At 42.8% G+C, this 20,000-nt stretch overlaps 1 protein-coding gene across 1 annotated transcript in view; it reads left to right on the plus strand.

Annotated features, from left to right (window-relative positions):
• The first annotated feature begins 10 nt into the window (after positions 1-10).
• LOC120545265 (alpha-mannosidase 2-like) overlaps positions 11-20,000 on the plus strand; it is a 37,113-nt gene continuing 17,123 nt past the window's right edge. The window contains exons 1-14 of the mRNA XM_039779455.1: positions 11-232; positions 2,132-2,276; positions 2,470-2,679; positions 3,734-3,878; positions 4,725-4,812; positions 5,177-5,260; positions 6,985-7,112; positions 9,245-9,418; positions 9,494-9,680; positions 10,273-10,450; positions 14,692-14,879; positions 18,025-18,222; positions 19,299-19,413; positions 19,506-19,573. Coding sequence (XP_039635389.1) covers positions 2,139-2,276; positions 2,470-2,679; positions 3,734-3,878; positions 4,725-4,812; positions 5,177-5,260; positions 6,985-7,112; positions 9,245-9,418; positions 9,494-9,680; positions 10,273-10,450; positions 14,692-14,879; positions 18,025-18,222; positions 19,299-19,413; positions 19,506-19,573 — 1,901 coding nt within the window. The 5' untranslated portion in view covers positions 11-232; positions 2,132-2,138. The remainder of the gene's footprint in view (positions 233-2,131; positions 2,277-2,469; positions 2,680-3,733; positions 3,879-4,724; positions 4,813-5,176; positions 5,261-6,984; positions 7,113-9,244; positions 9,419-9,493; positions 9,681-10,272; positions 10,451-14,691; positions 14,880-18,024; positions 18,223-19,298; positions 19,414-19,505; positions 19,574-20,000) is intronic.

Below are 20,000 nucleotides of genomic sequence, written 5' to 3' on the forward strand. Positions count from 1 at the left end.
GAAATATAAACAGCAGGGCGCATGCGCAGCAGGCTGAGAGCTCGTGCTGCAGATCGACCCACAAACTTTATTGAACTTTTAATAAACTAAAAACCTTTAATGTTTTATTTCTGTTCTTTGCGACGAAATGAAGACAGACTGACACGTCACAGAGCAGGTGACGAATAGCACGGGACACTCTGGAGCGCGAGACCTGTGGCCGTTTGTCCAACGCGGAAGTCCTGTCCGAAAGGTTTGAGTTTAAAATATATAGTTTTATTAATTTTATCTTTACAGCTGGTTGACCTACAGGAGGCTTAATTAGTTCACCCAACAGAAGAAATTACGCAAAATATTTCGTTTTAATTTGTTTATTTCTTTATGAAACGGAAATATTAAAAGTACGTTTGACTTTAACTTTGTTTTAGAGTTGTGTTTAAATTCTTTTTACTACTGACAGCTTCAGTTAACATGAAACAGCCCCGAAATCACCAAAGCCACCAGACTCCATGTAAATAATCAGGACTTTTAGCATGTATAGAGCCAGCATATCTCCACCAGACTCCATGTAAATAATCAGGACTTTTAGCGTGTATAGAGCCAGCATATCTCCACCAGACTCCATGTAAATAATCAGGTCTTTTAGCGTGTATAGAGCCAGCATATCTCCATCAGACTCCATGTAAATAATCAGGACTTTTAGCCTGTATAGAGCCAGCATATCTCCACCAGACTCCATGTAAATAATCAGGACTTTTAGCGTGTATAGAGCCAGCATATCTCCACCAGACTCCATGTAAATAATCAGGACTTTTAGTGTGTATAGAGCCAGCATATCTCCACATGTAAATGGGTGAATTAAGGGTTTATTTCAACCAAACCAGAGTGGTGATTGTTGGAACAGTGGAGAGATGAACCAAGATGGCTTTTGGTAGTTTTATTTAGTTTCTGTCCACTTTGAATGAAGTGTGTTTTACGATGATAAAAGTCCTGATTATTTACATGGAGTCTGGTGTAGTTTGGTGATGGTGGTTTCGGGCTGTTTCATGTTAAACTAAAAGGATCTTACTCTTTAACTAAAAGGTCTATCTCTGTAGGGATCCATCCCATAATGTTGTCAGACACTTAGAATAATAATCTGAGTCTGTAAGCGCTTTAGTTACATTTAGTTACATCCACCATGTAAATAATCAGGACTTTTATCATCGTAGAACACACTTCATTCAATTTACATGTGGAGATATGTGTGAGATATGTGGAGATATGTGTGAGATACACGCTAAAAGTCCTGATTATTTACATGGAGTCTGGTGGAGATATGCTGGCTCTATACACGCTAATTATTTACATGCAGTCTGGTGGAGATATGCTGGCTCTATACACGCTAAAAGTCCTGATTATTTACATGGAGTCTGGTGGAGATATGCTGGCTCTATACACACTAAAAGTCCTGATTATTTACATGGAGTCTGGTGGAAATATGCTGGCTCTATACACACTAAAAGTCCTGATTATTTACATGGAGTCTGGTGGAGATATGCTGGCTCTATACACGCTAAAAGTCCTGATTATTTACATGCAGTCTGGTGGAGATATGCTGGCTCTATACACACTAAAAGTCCTGATTATTTACATGCAGTCTGGTGGAGATATGCTGGCTCTATACACACTAAAAGTCCTGATTATTTACATGGAGTCTGGTGGAGATATGCTGGCTCTATACACGCTAAAAGTCCTGATTATTTACATGGAGTCTGGTGGAGATATGCTGGCTCTATACAGGCTAAAAGTCCTGATTATTAACATGGAGTCTGGTGGAGATATGCTGGCTCTATACATGCTAAAAGTCCTGATTATTTACATGGAGTCTGGTGGAGATATGCTGGCTCTATACACGCTAAAAGTCCTGATTATTTACATGGAGTCTGGTGGAGATATGCTGGCTCTATACACGCTAAAAGTCCTGATTATTTACATGGAGTCTGGTGGAGATATGCTGGCTCTATACACGCTAAAAGTCCTGATTATTTACATGGAGTCTGGTGGAGATATGCTGGCTCTATACACGCTAAAAGTCCTGATTATTTACATGGAGTCTGGTTTGGTGATGGGTATTTCAGGGCAGACATGAGTCTTTGAATCTTTTCCTTAGTTGAGGGATGAAGAAGAGTCGGATGCTGGCCGTGCTGGGGGGCGGGATCTTCTGCGTCGCTGTGATGTCACTGTACCGGATGCTGGAGCTGATGCAGGGGGCGGAGCTTCAGCAGCGCGTGGATACACCTATTGGACAGGACAAAGTGAGTCAGCACCCAAATTTCTCCCTTTTGTGTTGAACACATATTGTTTTTCACAAATTAGCCTTCTTCAAATCAGGATTATATTATTAACCTTAGTATTAAACTGGCTAAATGGCACATTCATAAATGTAAGTACTCTAATCAGAAACCTTTATTGATTGTGTGTGTAACCAATCAGCATGTTTGTGTGCAGGATTTGTTCCTCCTCCAGCAGAAGATTGACAGGTTGGAGCTTCTCCTTAGCAACAACAACCGTCTGGTTGCTATGCTGCGGGACAGTCTGATCCAACGCAAAGCATCATGGGAAACAGGACGAGGAGCCAACGGCAGCTCAGGCTCCGCCCGCCAGCTGCCTGGTTGCCGATTGGCCGAAGAGATAAAGGATGGAAGCGATGCAGTGCAGGTTAGCTTAGCATAGTATAGACTAAGGTTAGCTTAGCATACAGTACCATCTCAATCAATGGTTTTAATTCATTTGTATTATTTCCTATATTGTAGATTCATATTAAAGACATCAGAACTATGAAGGAACACATTTGGGATGATAATAGTAAACAAAAAGTGTTAAAACAAACCAGAATATGTTTTATATTCTTCAGAGTAGTCACCTTTAGCTTTGATGACAGCTCTGCACACTCTTGGTATTCTCTCTCTGCTACAACAGTAGCTGCATGCTAGCAACAGTAGCTGCATGCTAGCAACAGTAGCTGCATGCTAGCAGCAACAGTAGCTGCATGCTAGCAACAGTAGCTGCATGCTAGCAACAGTAGCTGCATGCTAGCAACAGTAGCTGCATGCTAGCAACAGTAACTGCATGCTAGCAACAGTAGCCCCATGCTAACAACAGTACCTACGTGCTGACAACACTAGCTACGTGCTGACAACTGTAGTTACATGCTAACAACAGTAGCTACGTGCTGACAACTGTAGCTACATGCTAACAACACTAGCTGCATGCTAACAGCAGTGGCTGCATGCTATCAACAGTAGCTGTAATATGTTTTTTATTTTTATTTGTTGATTTTTCAACAATTTTTTTCAGATGTGTTTTGCCTTTTTTCAAAGATTTTATGTAATTATTTTGGTGTATATTATTATTAGATTTTTTTAAAATATTTTTTTGGGGTTTTCCCTTTATTAGACAGGAGAGGGGAGAGAGAGATGGGGAGGACACGCAGCAAAGGGCAGCAGGTCAGATTCTAACCCGGGCCTCTGTAAAGGACTCAGTCTACATGGAGCTCACGCTCTACTGGGCGAGCTACAGGCCCCCCCCCTCTCTTGTGTATATTCAACGCCCCTAATAATAATTTATTGACCAATAGAAATGAATCTCCAAACTGAGACTGTAACCCTTGGTAACGTTCAGTATGATTAAGCCTCTGCATCAGAGCGTAGTACTGAAGGTACTGAGTATTTGTTGAAGTATATAAAGTATTTGAGTATTTTAATGGTTGCAGCTGCTGGATGTTTACGACCTCCTGCCCTTCGATAACCCCGACGGGGGCGCCTGGAAACAAGGCTTTGATATCCGTTACCAAGGCAACGAGTGGGACGAGCAGCCGCTGGAAGTTTTCCTGGTTCCTCATTCACACAATGACCCAGGTGAGACACACACACACACACACACACACACACACACACACACACACACACACACACACACACACACACACACACACACACACACACACACACACAACAGTTCCTCATTCACACAATGACCCAGGTGAGACACACACACACACACACACACACACACACACACACACACACACACACACACACACACACACACACACACACAAGTTCCTCATTCACACAATGACCCAGGTGAGACACACACACACACAGACAGACAGACACACACACACACACACACACACACACACATACACACACAGTTCCTCATTCACACAATGACCCAGGTGAGACACACACACACACACACACACACACACACACACAGTTCCTCATTCACACAATGACCCAGGTGAGACACACACACACACACACACACACACACACACACACACACACACACACACACCGTTCCTCATTCACACAATGACCCAGGTGAGACACACACACACACACACACACACACACACACACACACACACACACACACACACACACACACACACACACACACACACACACACACAGTTCCTCATTCACACAATGACCCAGGTGAGACACACACACACACACACACACACACACACACACACACACAGACACACACACACACACACACACAGTTCCTCATTCACACAATGACCCAGGTGTGACACACACACACACACACACGTGCAACAGGAAGATATGAATTATTACATTAAAATAAAGTCATAACTGTGTGTGTGTGTGTGTGTGTGTGTGTGTGTGTGTGTGTGTGTGTGTGTGTGTGTGTGTGTGTGTGTGTGTGTGTGTGTGTGTTGTGTTCAGGCTGGCTGAAGACATTTGACAGGTATTATGAGGACCAGACCAAACACATCCTGGACAACATGCTGATCAAACTGAGTGAAGACAGCAGGTACTCCTCTTCAGCTTCTTTCATAGTGTCAGATTATCTCAGGACAGCAGGTCTAGACCACACTCTATCATTTACAGAGATATTACACTGTTACACAGTAGTTTACTGAAGAAACTAGACAACGTATGTAGGGAAGGAAAGAAGGATGGAATGAAGGAGGCAAAGAGGGAAAGAAAAGGGAAGGAAGGAATAAATAAGGAATGATGTAAAATATGTTAAATCTGTCAGAGAGGATGTTTGAGTCTCTGCAGGTTTGTGAAGATGATTTATTAATAATATATGTTTGTTGCCTTTTTGTCCACTTTTTTGTTGCCTTTTTGTCAGGAGGAAGATGAGTTATTAATAATGTGTTTGTGATCATCAGGAGGAAAATGATTTGGGCAGAAATCAGTTATTTCTCCAAGTGGTGGAACGGCATCAACAAGCAGAAGAGAGAGGCGGTCAAACGGTAACTTTATTAATACTCTGGTCTCCGTCATCCACACCCAGTTACAGAGAGAGAGAGACAGAGAGAGAAGAAGAACCAGAGACTGTACATATGAATATACACACTGAATATTTGATAAACAGATCAGAATCACCAGGATGCAAAACAAGTACAACTATGTAAAGCAAGTAGAAGTTTGGAGGTTTTAAAGGAACACCCCGTCTTATTGGGACTTTATCTTATTCACTGTAACCCCCAGAGTTAGACAACGTAATATTTTTGTGTGTGTGTGTGTGTGTGTGTGTGTGTGTGTGTGTGTGTGTGTGTGTGTGTGTGTGTGTGTGTGTGTGTGTGTGTGTGTGTGTGTGTGCACGAGCCTAGCAGCATTTTACTAATGCTCTGTTAAAATAACAATGAAATGCTGCGTTATTGACTTTAGACCAGGTTTTTGTTGGTCAATGGCGTCAACTTCCCGCTGCCTCAAGATAGCAATACTCCCAGAATGCACCTGAACACACCTCCCTGTAAGACCAGCACGCCCAGAATGCACCTGAACACACCTCCCTGTAAGACCAGCACGCCCAGAATGCACCTGAACACACCTCCCTGTAAGACCAGCACGCCCAGAATGCACCTGAACACACCTCCCTGTAAGACCAGCACGCCCAGAATGCACCTGAACACACCTCCCTGTAAGACCAGCACGCCCAGAATGCACCTGAACACACCTCCCTGTAAGACCAGCACGCCCATGGGCCACAGATGGGTGCATCAGGTGCATTTGCTGTTTAAATGACGTGGGCGGTCTTAAACTAGCAAAGAGACTCGGGCTTTGCGCTGCGCTGGGTGCAGGATAGGGCCCTAAAACTTTTCAAAAAGAAAAAAAATATTTGATTAACAGATCAGAACAACCAGGATGCAACAAGTAGATGTTTGGAGGTTTAAAGTCAGATCTCTAAAATGTCTAAAAGGTTTAAGTGTGAGTTGATTTGAAGGCAGTGGTGTAACTTGTTCCAGGAAGTAAACACTGAGCAGAGCGAGTCTGATAATGTTCCTCTGAGTAACGCCTACCACACACTAGAAGACTCTACTGTTGGCATGGTTTTATTTCAGTTAGCCTAATAGCTGGTTTGATTTGCATTATGGAAAGTACCCCATCCCAATCTCTAGGTATGGTGAATAACTGGCCTTTATAATAACCATCTGCAGCCTCTATGGGAATTTAACATAGGGGTGGACTGACTTATGCCCCCTGTATTTTAAGGAAGAACATTTATTTTTTTACGATACATTATGCGTTCACATTTTCCTCATTTTCTTAATTAAGGCATTAAGATCAATTTGCAAAAGATGATTTTTTCGTTCCTCGTTTTAGTCAACTTTAGCTTGGGTGTATAAACTTATGCTGACCACTGTATATCAACTCAATATCGCAATATTATATCAAAAGTGTTGCGATAAGTACGCAATATTTAGTTTATTTAGCGGAGGCCACTACGTGACAAACCCTATGGAGCGTACCATGTGGCGTGTGTGCATATTTCGACGTCTCAGTCTGACGTTGAAATATGCACACACGTCACATGGTACGCTCCATGTCTGAGACGTGTCTCAGTCTGAGACGTAAGTGTTGTTACTTTTTATAATATTAGATTATATGTATATATGACTATATTTAATCATATTGAATCATCATGTGTTCTTCTCTTCCTCTGTGGTGTGCGTGCTGCTCTGTGATTGGCCAGCCTGGTGGGGGCGGGGCAGCTGGAGATAGTGACGGGCGGCTGGGTGATGGCAGACGAAGCCAACAGTCACTACTTCGCTATGTTGGACCAGCTGATGGAGGGACACCAGTGGATCCAGAGACACCTCGGTACCTCACTTCCTGTTTCCGGTCCCTGTCCACTTCCTGTTTCCTGTCGCTGTCTGAGACAGCCGTAGATATATTTATACACGTAGATACTGTCGGTACCTGTACGCTCCGATATGCTCATCAGTACGTAGTAGAAAACCAGATGTTCCTACACTATTTGAATCACGCGTGCGTTGAAACACTTGGTCATATTTTTAGGCTCCATTTGATGTTTTTCATTCTGCAGTTCACAGCAGGCCAGAGGCCTGGACTACGAAGCAGGATTTGGCGTTAACGAGCTAATTTAAGGCTCAACCCAGGATTGTCTGTACTATGAAGGTGGATCAGTTGTTATCGGGTTCAATCGCCGTGGTAACTCATGCTGAACACCTAACCTGGTCGGGAGCAGGTTAAGTTGGAGATCAGAGATCAACCGGTGTTAAAGCTCCGCCTACTGACCAATCAATACTCAGTGTTAAAGCTCCGCCTACTGACCAATCAATACTCAGTGTTAAAGCACCGCCTACTGACCAATCAATACTCAGTGTTAAAGCTCCGCCTACTGACCAATCAATACTCAGTGTTAAAGCTCCGCCTACTGACCAATCAATACTCAGTGTTAAAGCTCCGCCTACTGACCAATCAATACTCAGTGTTAAAGCACCGCCTACTGACCAATCAATACTCAGTGTTAAAGCACCGCCTACTGACCAATCAATACTCAGTGTTAAAGCACCGCCTACTGACCAATCAATACTCAGTGTTAAAGCTCCACCTACTGACCAATCAATACTCAGTGTTAAAGCTCCGCCTACTGACCAATCAATACTCAGTGTTAAAGCTCCGCCTACTGACCAATCAATACTCAGTGTTAAAGCACCGCCTACTGACCAATCAATACTCAGTGTTAAAGCTCCGCCTACTGACCAATCAATACTCAGTGTTAAAGCTCCGCCTACTGACCAATCAATAGGTCGATTGATAACGGCGTCACCGTTCTTAGAGAGAGAGAGAGAGAGAGAGAGAGAGAGAGAGAGAGAGAGAGAGAGAGAATTTATGAAATAGTCGCCAATACGCACATCGGTTTGAATTATGTTTTTATATTTTTTATTTGCTCTCACGATCGCTTCCACTGCTGAGGTTGCAACTGCAATAACAGGCTAAAGCAACGACAGTTTATGGAAAGCCCCAGTGTAATTATGGTCAGATCTTCCTGACTGATGAGGAAGTGATATTGATGAGAGTTGTGATTTAAACATCTACAGCGTCAGCAATTTAGTTTTTTTGCCATCTTTCCTTCCTGTTTTAGGAAGCAGCGACTGTGTTGTGTTTTCTCTGTAAAACCGAGTCTGTGTTCTTCATATTTATGTAGAATTATAGTTTGCTCTTCTTGTTTAAAATATGCGTAGATGTGGTAGATGTTTGCGATTGGTCGTGGTGCGCAGACACCGCCTCTTTTATGTGAACGTGCGTGCCGCTGGATTGGGAAACCCTGATTGGTTGACTGAACTAGTTGATAACCAGCGTGGTGATACAGGTTATGCGGGACCGCGGTTGTTAGGTTTGGTGAAGCCGGATTACTGAAAGAGATCCAGGACATGTTGATCTGGCTTCGTAGTCCAGGCCTCTGGTCTATAAAGATCACTGATCCAAAACCACACGTTGACGTCTGTGTACTACGCCTTGGTTGATTTTCCTGTCTCTGTCTGTCTGTCTGTCTGTCTGTCTCTCTGTCTGCCTGCCTGTCTCTAATCTGTCTGTGTGTCTGCCTGTCTGCCTGCCTGTCTCTCTGCCTGCCTGCCTGTCTCTCTGCCTGCCTGTCTCTCTGTCTGTCTGTCTCTCTGCCTGCCTGTCTCTCTGCCTGCCTGCCTGTCTCTCATCTGTCTGTGTGTCTGCCTGTCTGTCTGTCTCTCTGCCTGCCTGCCTGTCTCTCTGCCTGCCTGTCTCTCTGCCTGCCTGTCTGTTTATATTTATATATATATATATATATATATATATATATATATATGTATGTGTATGTGTGTGTGTGTGTGTGTGTGTGTGTGTGTGTGTGTGTATGTATGTATGTATGTGTGTGTGTGTGTGTGTATACATGTGTGTGTGTGTGTGTGAGAGTGTGTTTAAAGTGTTGTTGTTGTTGTTTGTGTGTGCAGGTGTGAAGCCGATCACTGGTTGGGCGGTGGATCCGTTTGGCCACTCCCCCTCCATGGCCTACCTGCTGAAGGGGGCGGGGCTTAGCCACATGGTCATCCAGCGCGTTCACTACGCCATCAAGAAGCACTTCTCCCAGCAGCGCACGCTCGAGTTCCTATGGCGACAGAGCTGGGGTGGGTGTGGCCACGGTTACGTTACATCCCCAAAAACTGTATGTACAACTAACTCCGCCCACTTCCTGTTTGCAGACTCCTCCCCCCGCAGTGACATCACGTGTCACATGATGCCGTTCTACAGCTACGACGTTCCTCACACGTGCGGTCCCAACCCGGCCGTCTGCTGCCAGTTCGACTTCCACCGGCTGCCGGGGGGGCGGGTCTTCTGCCCCTGGAGGATCCCTCCGCAGCCAATCACAGAGCAGAACGTCAAGGAGAGGTCAGCAGGGGGCGGGGCCAACGTTCAGAACATACTGCAGATTTATCATTTATTATCAATGGAGTTTTTATTTTAATATTCTGACTTTTTCTCAAATGAAGAAGTTAGGGAAGTGTGTGTGTGTCTCTGTGTGTGTCTCTGTGTGTTTGTGTGTGTGTGTGTGTCTCTGTGTATGTGTGTGTGTCTCTGTGTGTGTGTGGCTGTGTGTGTGTGTGTGTGTGTCTCTGTGTGTGTCTTTGTATGTGTGTGTGTCTCTGTGTGTGTGTCTTTGTATGTATGTGTGTCTGTCTGTGTGTGTCTCTGTGTGTGTGTGTGTGTGTCTGTGTGTGTGTGTGTCTGTGTGTGTCTTTGTATGTATGTGTGTCTGTGTGTGTGTGTGTGTCTCTGTGTGTGTGTATGTGTGTGTGTCTCTGTGTGTGTGTGTGTGTGTGTGTGTCTTTGTATGTATGTGTGTCAGTGTGTGTGTGTCTCTCTGTGTGTGTGTGTGTGTTTTACAGACAGATTTAGTGTGTTTCAGTTTATTGATATGTATGTGGTTACCTGGTCTTTCTCTTGATATATATATTTGTATATATTTCTGTGTCCCTCTCAGAGCCCTGCTCCTATTGGACCAGTACCGGCAGAAGTCCCGCCTCTTCCGGTCTCCGGTTCTGATGGTTCCGCTCGGAGACGACTTCCGCTTCGTGGAGGCGAGCGAGTGGGACGCCCAGTTCACCAACTACCAGAAACTCTTCGACTACTTCGACCAGCACCCGGAGCTGCACGTCAAGGTGGGGGGGGGGGGGGGCTGTGTCATCATCAGGGAGAAAATAAGACCAGTAATAATTATAAAAACACAACGGACATACAGTGCCTTGCGAAAGTATTCGGCCCCCTTGAACTTTTCGACCTTTTTCCACATTTCAGGCCTCAAACATAAAGATATAAAACTGTAATTTTTTGTGAAGAATCAACAACAAGTGGGACACAATCATGAAGTGGAACGAAATTTATTGGATATTTCAAACCTTTTAAACAAATAAAAAACTGAAATATTGGGCGTGCAAAATTATTCAGCCCCTTAAGTTAATACTTTGTAGCGCCACCTTTTGCTGCGATTACAGCTGTAAGTCGCTTGGGGTATGTCTCTATCAGTTTTGCACATCGAGAGACTGACATTTTTGCCCATTCCTCCTTGCAAAACAGCTCTGAGCTCAGTGAGGATGGAGAGCGTTTGTAAACAGCAGTTTTCAGTTCTTTCCACAGATTCTCGATATGATTCAGGTCTGGACTTTGACTTGGCCATTCTAACACCTGGATATGTTTATTTGTGAACCATTCCATTGTAGATTTTGCTTTATGTTTTGGATCATTGTCTTGTTGGAAGACAAATCTCGTCCCAGTCTCAGGTCTTTTGCAGACTCCATCAGGTTTTCTTCCAGAATGGTCCTGTATTTGGCTCCATCCATCTTCCCATCAATTTTAACCATCTTCCCTGTCCCTGCTGAAGAAAAGCAGGCCCAAACCATGATGCTGCCACCACCATGTTTGACAGTGGGGATGGTGTGTTCAGGGTGATGAGCTGTGTTGCTTTTACGCCAAACATAACGTTTTGCATTGTTGCCAAAAAGTTCGATTTTGGTTTCATCTGACCACAGCACCTTCTTCCACATGTTTGGTCTCCCAGGTGGCTTGTGGCAAACTTTAAACGACACTTTTTATGGATATCTTTAAGAAATGCGTCTTTCTTCTTGCCCCACTCTTCCATAAAGGCCAGATTTGTGCAGTATACGACTGATTGTTGTCCTATGGACAGAGTCTCCCACCTCAGCTGTAGATCTCTGCAGTTCATCCAGAGTGATCATGGGCCTCTTGGCTGCATCTCTGATCAGTCTTCTCATTGTATGAGCTGAAAGTTTAGAGGGACGGCCGGGTCTTCGTAGATTTGTAGTGGTCTGATACTCCTTCCATTTCAATATTATCGCTTGCACAGTGCTCCTTGGGATGTTTAAAGCTTGGGAAATCTTTTTGTATCCAAATCCGGCTTTAAACTTCTCCACAACAGTATCTCGGACCTGCCTGGTGTGTTCCTTGTTCTTCATGATGCTCTCTGCGCTTTACACGGACCTCTGAGACTATCGCAGAGCAGGTGCATTTATACGGAGACTTGATTACACACAGCTGGATGCTATTTATCATCATTAGTCATTTAGGTCAACATTGGATCATTCAGAGATCCTCACTGAACTTCTGGAGAGAGTTTGCTGCACTGAAAGTAAAGGGGCTGAATAATTTTGCACGCCCACTTTTTCAGTTTTTTATTTGTTAAAAAAGTTTGAAATAGCCAATGAATTTCGTTCCACTTCATAATTGGGACCCACTTGTTGTTGATTCTTCACAAAAAATTACAGTTTTATATCTTTATGTTTGAGGCCTGAAATGTGGCAAAAGGTCGAAACGTTCAAGGGGGCCGAATACTTTCGCAAGGCACTGTATTAGGGTCAAGAACCCAAGACTTCAGTTTTTATAAGCTGCGGACCCCAAAAACCAAGTTTTAATGAAAACAGAAGTGAGGCATCAGCAGAGAGAATGGAGAGACACTTTTGCTACGTTTCCACGTGGCGGCTGTTTTCATAACCGGACATTTCAACCTCTCCGTTTTCTAAAATAACATCGTGCACAGCTGTCAGTTTTCAGAAAAGTGTTTGTTTACATGTACCCGTGTATATATATGTCGTCAATGCAGCCAAGAGCACGCCAGACCTGTAGGTGGCGGTGTAACGAGAAGCTCAAGCCCACGTTAGCCAATCAGAATCCTGACAATAGCAACAACAGCAACCAATCACGTCCTCTCTCTCTCTCTCGGCTGCCTAAACCTCCGTTTGTCTCAGTTTACGTGCAAACAAAGATTTAAAAAATCTCGGTTTCAGTTTCGTGTAAACGAAGGGACATGTCTCCATAACCACGTACGTGTAAACAGGGTCTAAGATCAGAGCTAGTCTCTCATCCAGAGACCAGACCCTCCTCCACAGCTCTGGGGAGGAGGGTCTGTCTAGTCCGCACAGCATTCCTGGATGGGAGAGAAACATGCTCTGGTTTATTGGCATTTCTTTAAACCAATCACAATCATCGTGGGCGGGGCTAAGCTCCGGACGGAGCCACGGTGCCTCTGATAAACAGTCTCAGGAAGGAACTGGTTCTGGTGGAACATGTGGACGTTCAGAAGTAGTTTTAGTCGTACAACAGAAAACTCAGATTGGACAGATAGTCTAGCTAGCTGTTAGACAGACAGACAGACAGACAGATCGTCTAGCTAGCTGTTAGACAGACAGACAGATCGTCTAGCTAGCTGTTAGACAGACAGACAGACACTCTAGCTAGCTGTTAGACAGACAGACAGACAGACACTCTAGCTAGCTGTTAGACAGACAGACAGACACTCTAGCTAGCTGTTAGACAGACAGACAGATCGTCTAGCTAGCTGTTAGACAGACAAAGACACACGACACACAGACATAGACAATAGCCAGCTAGCTGTACAGACAGACAGATACGTCTATGCTAGCTGTTAAACAGCACACACACAGACACACTGTTAACAGACAGACAGACAGACAGACACTCTAGCTAGCTGTTAGACAGACAGACAGATCGTCTAGCTAGCTGTTAGACAGACAGACAGACAGATAGTCTAGCTAGCTGTTAGACAGACAGACAGACAGACAGTCTAGCTAGCTGTCTGGATTTACCCTGCAGAGATCTGAGGAGCAGTTAACCATAGTCCTCACAAATCCCCCAGAAAATGGAGAGACACTAAACTAATGTCCGTCGTTAGGTTTGTTATCTTTACTTGCAGACAGATAGTTGAGTCTAAAATAGAAATGTTGATATTTGACTTTGTAGGGCTGGGCGATATGGAGAAAATCAAACACCTCAATGTCGATATTGCGGCGATATTCTAAGATTGACAATTGGGGCTTTAACAAAATATCTTCACACTTTGATTTTGGATCAATAATCATCAGTAATGTGGATATAATGACTAAGTGGGAAAAAGGCCAATAATAGAACAGCTAGAACAGTCTGGTAAGATCAGGAAAAGTCCATCACTTCACTGTAATGCAGCCTTTAAAACCAGGAAAAGACACTTATGTCATATCACGATATCCAAAATCTAAGACGATATCTAGTCTCATATCACGATATCGATATATTGCCCAGCCCTATGACTTTGTAACTAAGTTCTTGCTGCAAACTCCCGGGATCGTTCCACTTCAGCCAGATGTCCCCCACCTTCCTCTGTCTCTGTGCTGGGGTTCGAACCTCCGGTGGACTGGTGAGGACTGTGGTTAACTGCGGCGTCTGAACAGCATCAACAGGGGGCGCCCATTGTTGTTGATGTGTGTGTAACTGGGAGTCCAACGATGTGGTACGAGGTCACGGGGAGTAAGTTAGGGTCTGACTGCCGTCCCAGGACCCTTTCAGGGGGAGAAGGTGGCCGCCTGCAATGCTGCATCAGTTTCTGTTTTGTTGACATTTTTGTGGCTTTTTTTCAACAACATTTTTTGCGCTTTTCATTCGTTTCTGTTGCTTTTTAAAAAAAAAAGTCTGGCTGTTTTTTTTTGCTGTCATTTGTAAGTCGTTTTTATCTTTTTTTCGACTATCTTTTCAGGGTTTTTTCTGATGTTTTTGTGACTTTATTTGCATTTGTTTGGTCATTTTGTGGCTTTGTTTCCGACTTTCTTTGGATGATATTATTGCTGCTTTTTCCCACGTTCCTGTTGCTTTGTTGGGACTTAGGTCTCCGGGTCTCAGTGATCTGATTGGCTGGAGATTAAACACAACTAGAGACATTAAATAGACAACGGGCAGGATTAATGAATCACTACAACATTCTGAGGACAGAAACATACATGCATGTCATTTATTATATTAAGTCAAAACTAAACCGTGTCTTCTTCTTCTTCTTCTCCTCCTCCTCCTCCTCCTCCTCCCTCCTCCTCCCTCCTCCTCCTCCTCTGTGTTTTTGCAGGCTCGTTTCGGGACTCTGTCTGATTATTTCTCGGCGCTGTCTCGGCGCGTGGCGGCTGGGACGACTCTGCCGACGGTGCGCGGAGACTTTTTCACGTACGCGGACCGGGACGACCATTACTGGAGCGGCTACTTCACCTCCAGACCCTTCTACAAACGGCTGGACAGGACGCTGGAGGCCACGCTCAGGTAACCAGGATACACACCAGGGCTGGGTGATTAATCTAAATGTTATCCTCATTATGATTTCGGCTCCCAACGATCACACAAACAGAATAATGGAGAAAAACTATTATTTAGCTCATTACGTTTAGCAAGTAAACTCTTATTTTCTCTTATTGTTCTGAATGAAAAAATAAAGTTTAAATAGGAAAAGTATTTAGGCAAATTTCACAGTTGTTTGTGTTTTTTTACTGTTGATTTATGTAACTTTTTCCACTGTTTTTTAAGTTCTTTCCAGAAGTCAACGAGTAATCGTGTTAAATTATCGTGATTTCAATATTGACCGAAATAATTATGATTATATTTTTTTTCCATAATCGAGCAGCCCTAATACACACATATACTTCATGACTTTGTGGTGATGTCTGAAGGTCTACCGTGGACTCTGTAACCATGGTTACCTTGTTTCAAGCCATTCTAGCGTGGTGTAGAAAGCCTGCAGGAAGACTTGGCTTGATTTCTGCCAGTTCTCATTAATATTCAACAAGCTAAGCTGTTTGACTCTGATTGGCTAACAGCTAGCCAATGAGAGCCTGGCTGTCAGCATCCTTTACCCAGCCCAACTGGGTGAGCTCATGAATATTAATGAGCTCAGGCAGTATGATGTCAGACTGACCAGCTGTTGTGATTGGTCTGATTTCTCTGCTTAGAGCTGACAGAGGAGGTAGCCGTTCATTTACACATTCACCACATAACACACACTTAGTACTACATGGTATCTTAGTACTACATGGTATCTTAGTACTGCATGGTATCTTAGTACTGCATGGTATCTTAGTACTGCATGGTATCTTAGTACTGCATGGTACTGCATGGTATCTTAGTACTACATGGTATCTTAGTACTGCATGGTATCTTAGTACTGCATGGTACTGCATGGTATCTTAGTACTGCATGGTACTGCATGGTATCTTAGTACTGCATGGTATCTTAGTACTGCATGGTATCTTAGTACCGCATGTACTGCATGGTATCTTAGTATTGCATGGTATCTTAGTACTGCATGGTATCTTAGTACTGCATGGTACCGCATGGTATCTTAGTACTACATGGTATCTTAGTACTGCATGGTATCTTAGTACTACATGGTATCTTAGTACTGCATGGTACTGCATGGTATCTTAGTACTGCATGGTATCTTAGTACTGCATGGTATCTTAGTACTGCATGGTATCTTAGTACCGATGGTACGCATGGTATCTTAGTACTGCATGGTACTGCATGGTATCTTTATGCATGGTATCTTAGTATTGCATGGTATCTTAGTACTGCATGGTACTGCATGGTATCTTAGTATTGCATGGTATCTTAGTACTGCATGGTATCTTAGTACTGCATGGTACTGCATGGTATCTTAGTACACATGGTATCTTAGTACTGCATGGTATCTTAGTACACATGATTCTTAGTACTGCATGGTATGATGGTATCTTAGTACTGCATGGTATCTTAGTACTACATGGTATCTTAGTACTGCATGGTATCTTAGTACTGCATGGTATCTTAGTACTGCATGGTATCTTAGTACTGCATGGTATCTTAGTACTGCATGGTACTGCATGGTATCTTAGTACTACATGGTATCTTAGTACTACATGGTATCTTAGTACTACCGTACATGGTATCATATGATATATAGCTTAATTAGCATATTGAATGCATGTTGCACAGTGCTTGCACACAGTGGCTTCTTCTATTTACGGCACGTGTCAAACTGAAGGCCCGCGGGCCAACTCTGGTCCCTTGTAGATTTAGATCCGGCCCGTATATCAATCTGGGTTCACGATACATTTTGGCCCGCCTAGTTCTGCTCCAGAAAAGTGTTTTTTAAACTACAATATCCTGACATTCAAAGCAGAATCTGACTAGCCGACTGGATTAGATTAGCTACTAGATTAGCCGACTCTGAGACTCAGACATTCCCCCAGAAGCAGAGAGAGAGTTTAATATTCAGGCTGAGAAAATGGTTGTTGTTAATTAAAAAGTATAATGGTTTTTGCTTGATGCTCTATGATGGCTAAGGAACTCTTTTGATGACTTTTGTAGGGCTTCTTGTCAACAAAAATGCGACAAAAAACGCACAAAGATGTCAACAACTTTACAAAAAGGTGACAAATGTCTGAGAAAGCCACAAAACTGACTGCAGACCCGCAGACCTCAATGTGGGCGGAGTTAAATGTTTAACCCCGCCCACTCTCCAACATCGTTCACAGGCAAGCTAACGTTAGTTTAAGACCCTCAAAATAAAACTTGAAAATAACCGTTAACATATATAACAGCTGTAACGTCAGTTCTACTTTACTTGTGCTCATTTAAAATACAATCACTAAATACTGGTCTTTATTGTTATTACTGTAAAGTCTTAATGTAGCTGTAGCTGCTTCTCCCATTAAGTTTGACTTAACGTTATTTTAGACTGAATCTAGCTGTCAACTAGCGGTTAGCTGAATTAGCTGTTAGCTGAACTAACTAAAACGTTTTAGCCATCTATGATTGTTTCATTGCTAACGTTAGCTCAAAATGCCGTTAGCATCTAGGAGGCTACTTGATTGCTAACGTTAGCTCAAAACGCCGTTAGCATCTTAGCTAGCAGTCATTTCAAAACGTTTTAGTAGCTAGTGCCCTAAATATAGGGCTAGTTTTAGTTATCTGTTTTTGTTGTTTGATTGCTAACGTTAGCTCAAAACCATAGACAGTATATTGTAGGCTACTTGTTGCAAAGTGACGCCTGCTCAATTCACATTTGCACTCCACTCACATCGGGTAGTGACCTTATATACTGTCTATGGTAGTGACAGCGGGGTTAAAGGTTTAACTCCGCCCACATTGAGGTCTGCGGGTGCAGTCAGGGGCTTCTCAGATGTCTTTAAGCAGAGAAATCTGCTTAGAGCTGACAGAAGAGCTAGCAGTTCATTTTCACATTCACCACATAACACAGATTTAGAAAAATCCAAGTAGAAAAGGTTTAGTGTGGCACCTTTAAGCTCTCTGTGTACGCTGCTGGAAGGACAGACTCTCTGCTCAGGAGAAACCCAGATGTTAGCAGACTGATAAACAGCCCACGTTATTATATTTAATAATGGACTCTGTGTGTTGTTGTTTCTCTCTGCAGAGCCACAGAAATCCTCTTCAGCCTCACGCTGGCTGAGATGCGGCGTCTCCACGGCGACGGTCGCCTGGCGGCAGGTTTCCCGGCGCGGGAACATTTTGGGCGTCTGACGGCCGGGAGGCGGAGCCTGGCGCTGTTCCAGCACCACGACGCCGTGGCCGGCACCGCCCGAGACCACGTGGTGGTCGACTACGGGAACAGGTGACCACTTCCTGCTGGCTCACCGCTAGCACGTTAGCACGTTAGCACGTTAGCACGTTAGCACGCTAGCATTTGTAGGTTTAACGTTCTCGCTACAGCATCAGCATTCAATGAAGAAATATTTTAGTTAAACACAGAACAGGATAACAGAGACAAAAACATCAGAACAAAGGAGAAATTTTGGGAAATAAACGTTCAAAGTGCTGAACGCATCATGAATACGTTAGCATCTGGGCTAACTACAGCGGCTACGTTTAATGTCTCGGCTCCTCTGCATCTTCTTCAAGAGGATCATACAGTATTTATTATAATATATTATATATGATATTATATTTATTGTATTTTATATTTATTATATGTATTATATATATTATATTTATTTTATATATTATATTATATATTATATTTATTTTATATATTATATTATATATTATATTATATTTTATATATTATATTATATTATATTCCTGTCTGTGAGATCTTCCTTTTGTTTCTAATGTTAAGTTTTCCAACGCAGCTCAGCATTATTATTATTATTATTATTATTATTATTATTATTATTATTATTATTATTATTATTATCTGGTAGATGCATGTCAAAGCTTGTGCAGACTGGAGACAAAACTTTACAATCTGTGGTGTGAACTGTCAGCGTTGGCATGGCAACACGTTTCTATGCTACGTTAGTGTTTTCAGAATGATGATTTATTCGTATTATTAAGTTTCCTAATCATTGTTTAGTGTGTTAGCATCTCGTTAGCGTTTAGCGTTAGCTTGTGTTTTGTCTCATTTGTCCCTCCATGCTCTCTGTTGAAGGACGCCGTCGCCACCGGCAACAGTAACAGGTACCGCCTCGCTTAGCGTGAGCAGCTAGCGTTAGCAGCTAGCGTTAGCTTCCCATTCATCATAACCGTGTGTGTGTGTGTGTGTGTGTGTGTGTGTGTTATAGTGTGTGTGTGTGTTATAGTGTGTGTGTGTGTTATAGTGTGTGTGTGTGTTATAGTGTGTGTGTGTGTGTGTGTGTGATTGTGTGTGTGTGTAGGAGAAGTCTGAACTAAACTATCTTTTGTTTTCAGATTGTTTGATTCGATCCTGAACCTGCACACCGTGCTGCAGAGCTCCGCCCACTGGCTGCTCCTATTGGACAAGAGCCAGTACCACCACGACCAATCAAAACCCTTCATGCAGATGGTGACCTTTGACCTACTTTTTTATCTTTGATCCATGCAGGATTTCTGTAATATTCCTATATTTTCATCAATCAACATGTGTTTGTGTTTCAGGTGGATGTGATGTCATCGCAGGACGCTCTGCCTCAGAAGACACCGCTCACGCTCAGTGACCAGCCCAGGTAAAGGGGGCGGGGCCTAAATCAGCCACAATATTTAGTTATTAATGAAACAACACCTTCATTTAGAAGAAAGACGAAATGTGTTGAAAACAAATCTGGATTAAAAAGCAACAAAAAACTCGAAAAAGGGAGAAAACGTTGTCTTATGTTTGTATCGTTTTTTTTTAAAAACATTTGTTGTTGTTTTTTCTAGGTGTTTGTAACGCTGAACAAAATGTCTAAAAAAAACTTAAAATGAAAAAAAAGATGAAATAATTGTCGACCATCATAAGAAAAAAAAAATAAAAAATTATATTATATTGAAATTTTTTTAAAGAAAGCAATAGAAATATCTACAAAAGAGCAGAAAAAAATTATGGAATGCTGTTTTATTCACAATTAAATAAATGAATAAATACATAAATAAATGAATAAATAAATAAATAAA

Source organism: Perca fluviatilis, chromosome 17 (assembly GCF_010015445.1).
Source record: "Perca fluviatilis chromosome 17, GENO_Pfluv_1.0, whole genome shotgun sequence".
NCBI classification, from domain to species: domain Eukaryota; kingdom Metazoa; phylum Chordata; class Actinopteri; order Perciformes; family Percidae; genus Perca; species Perca fluviatilis.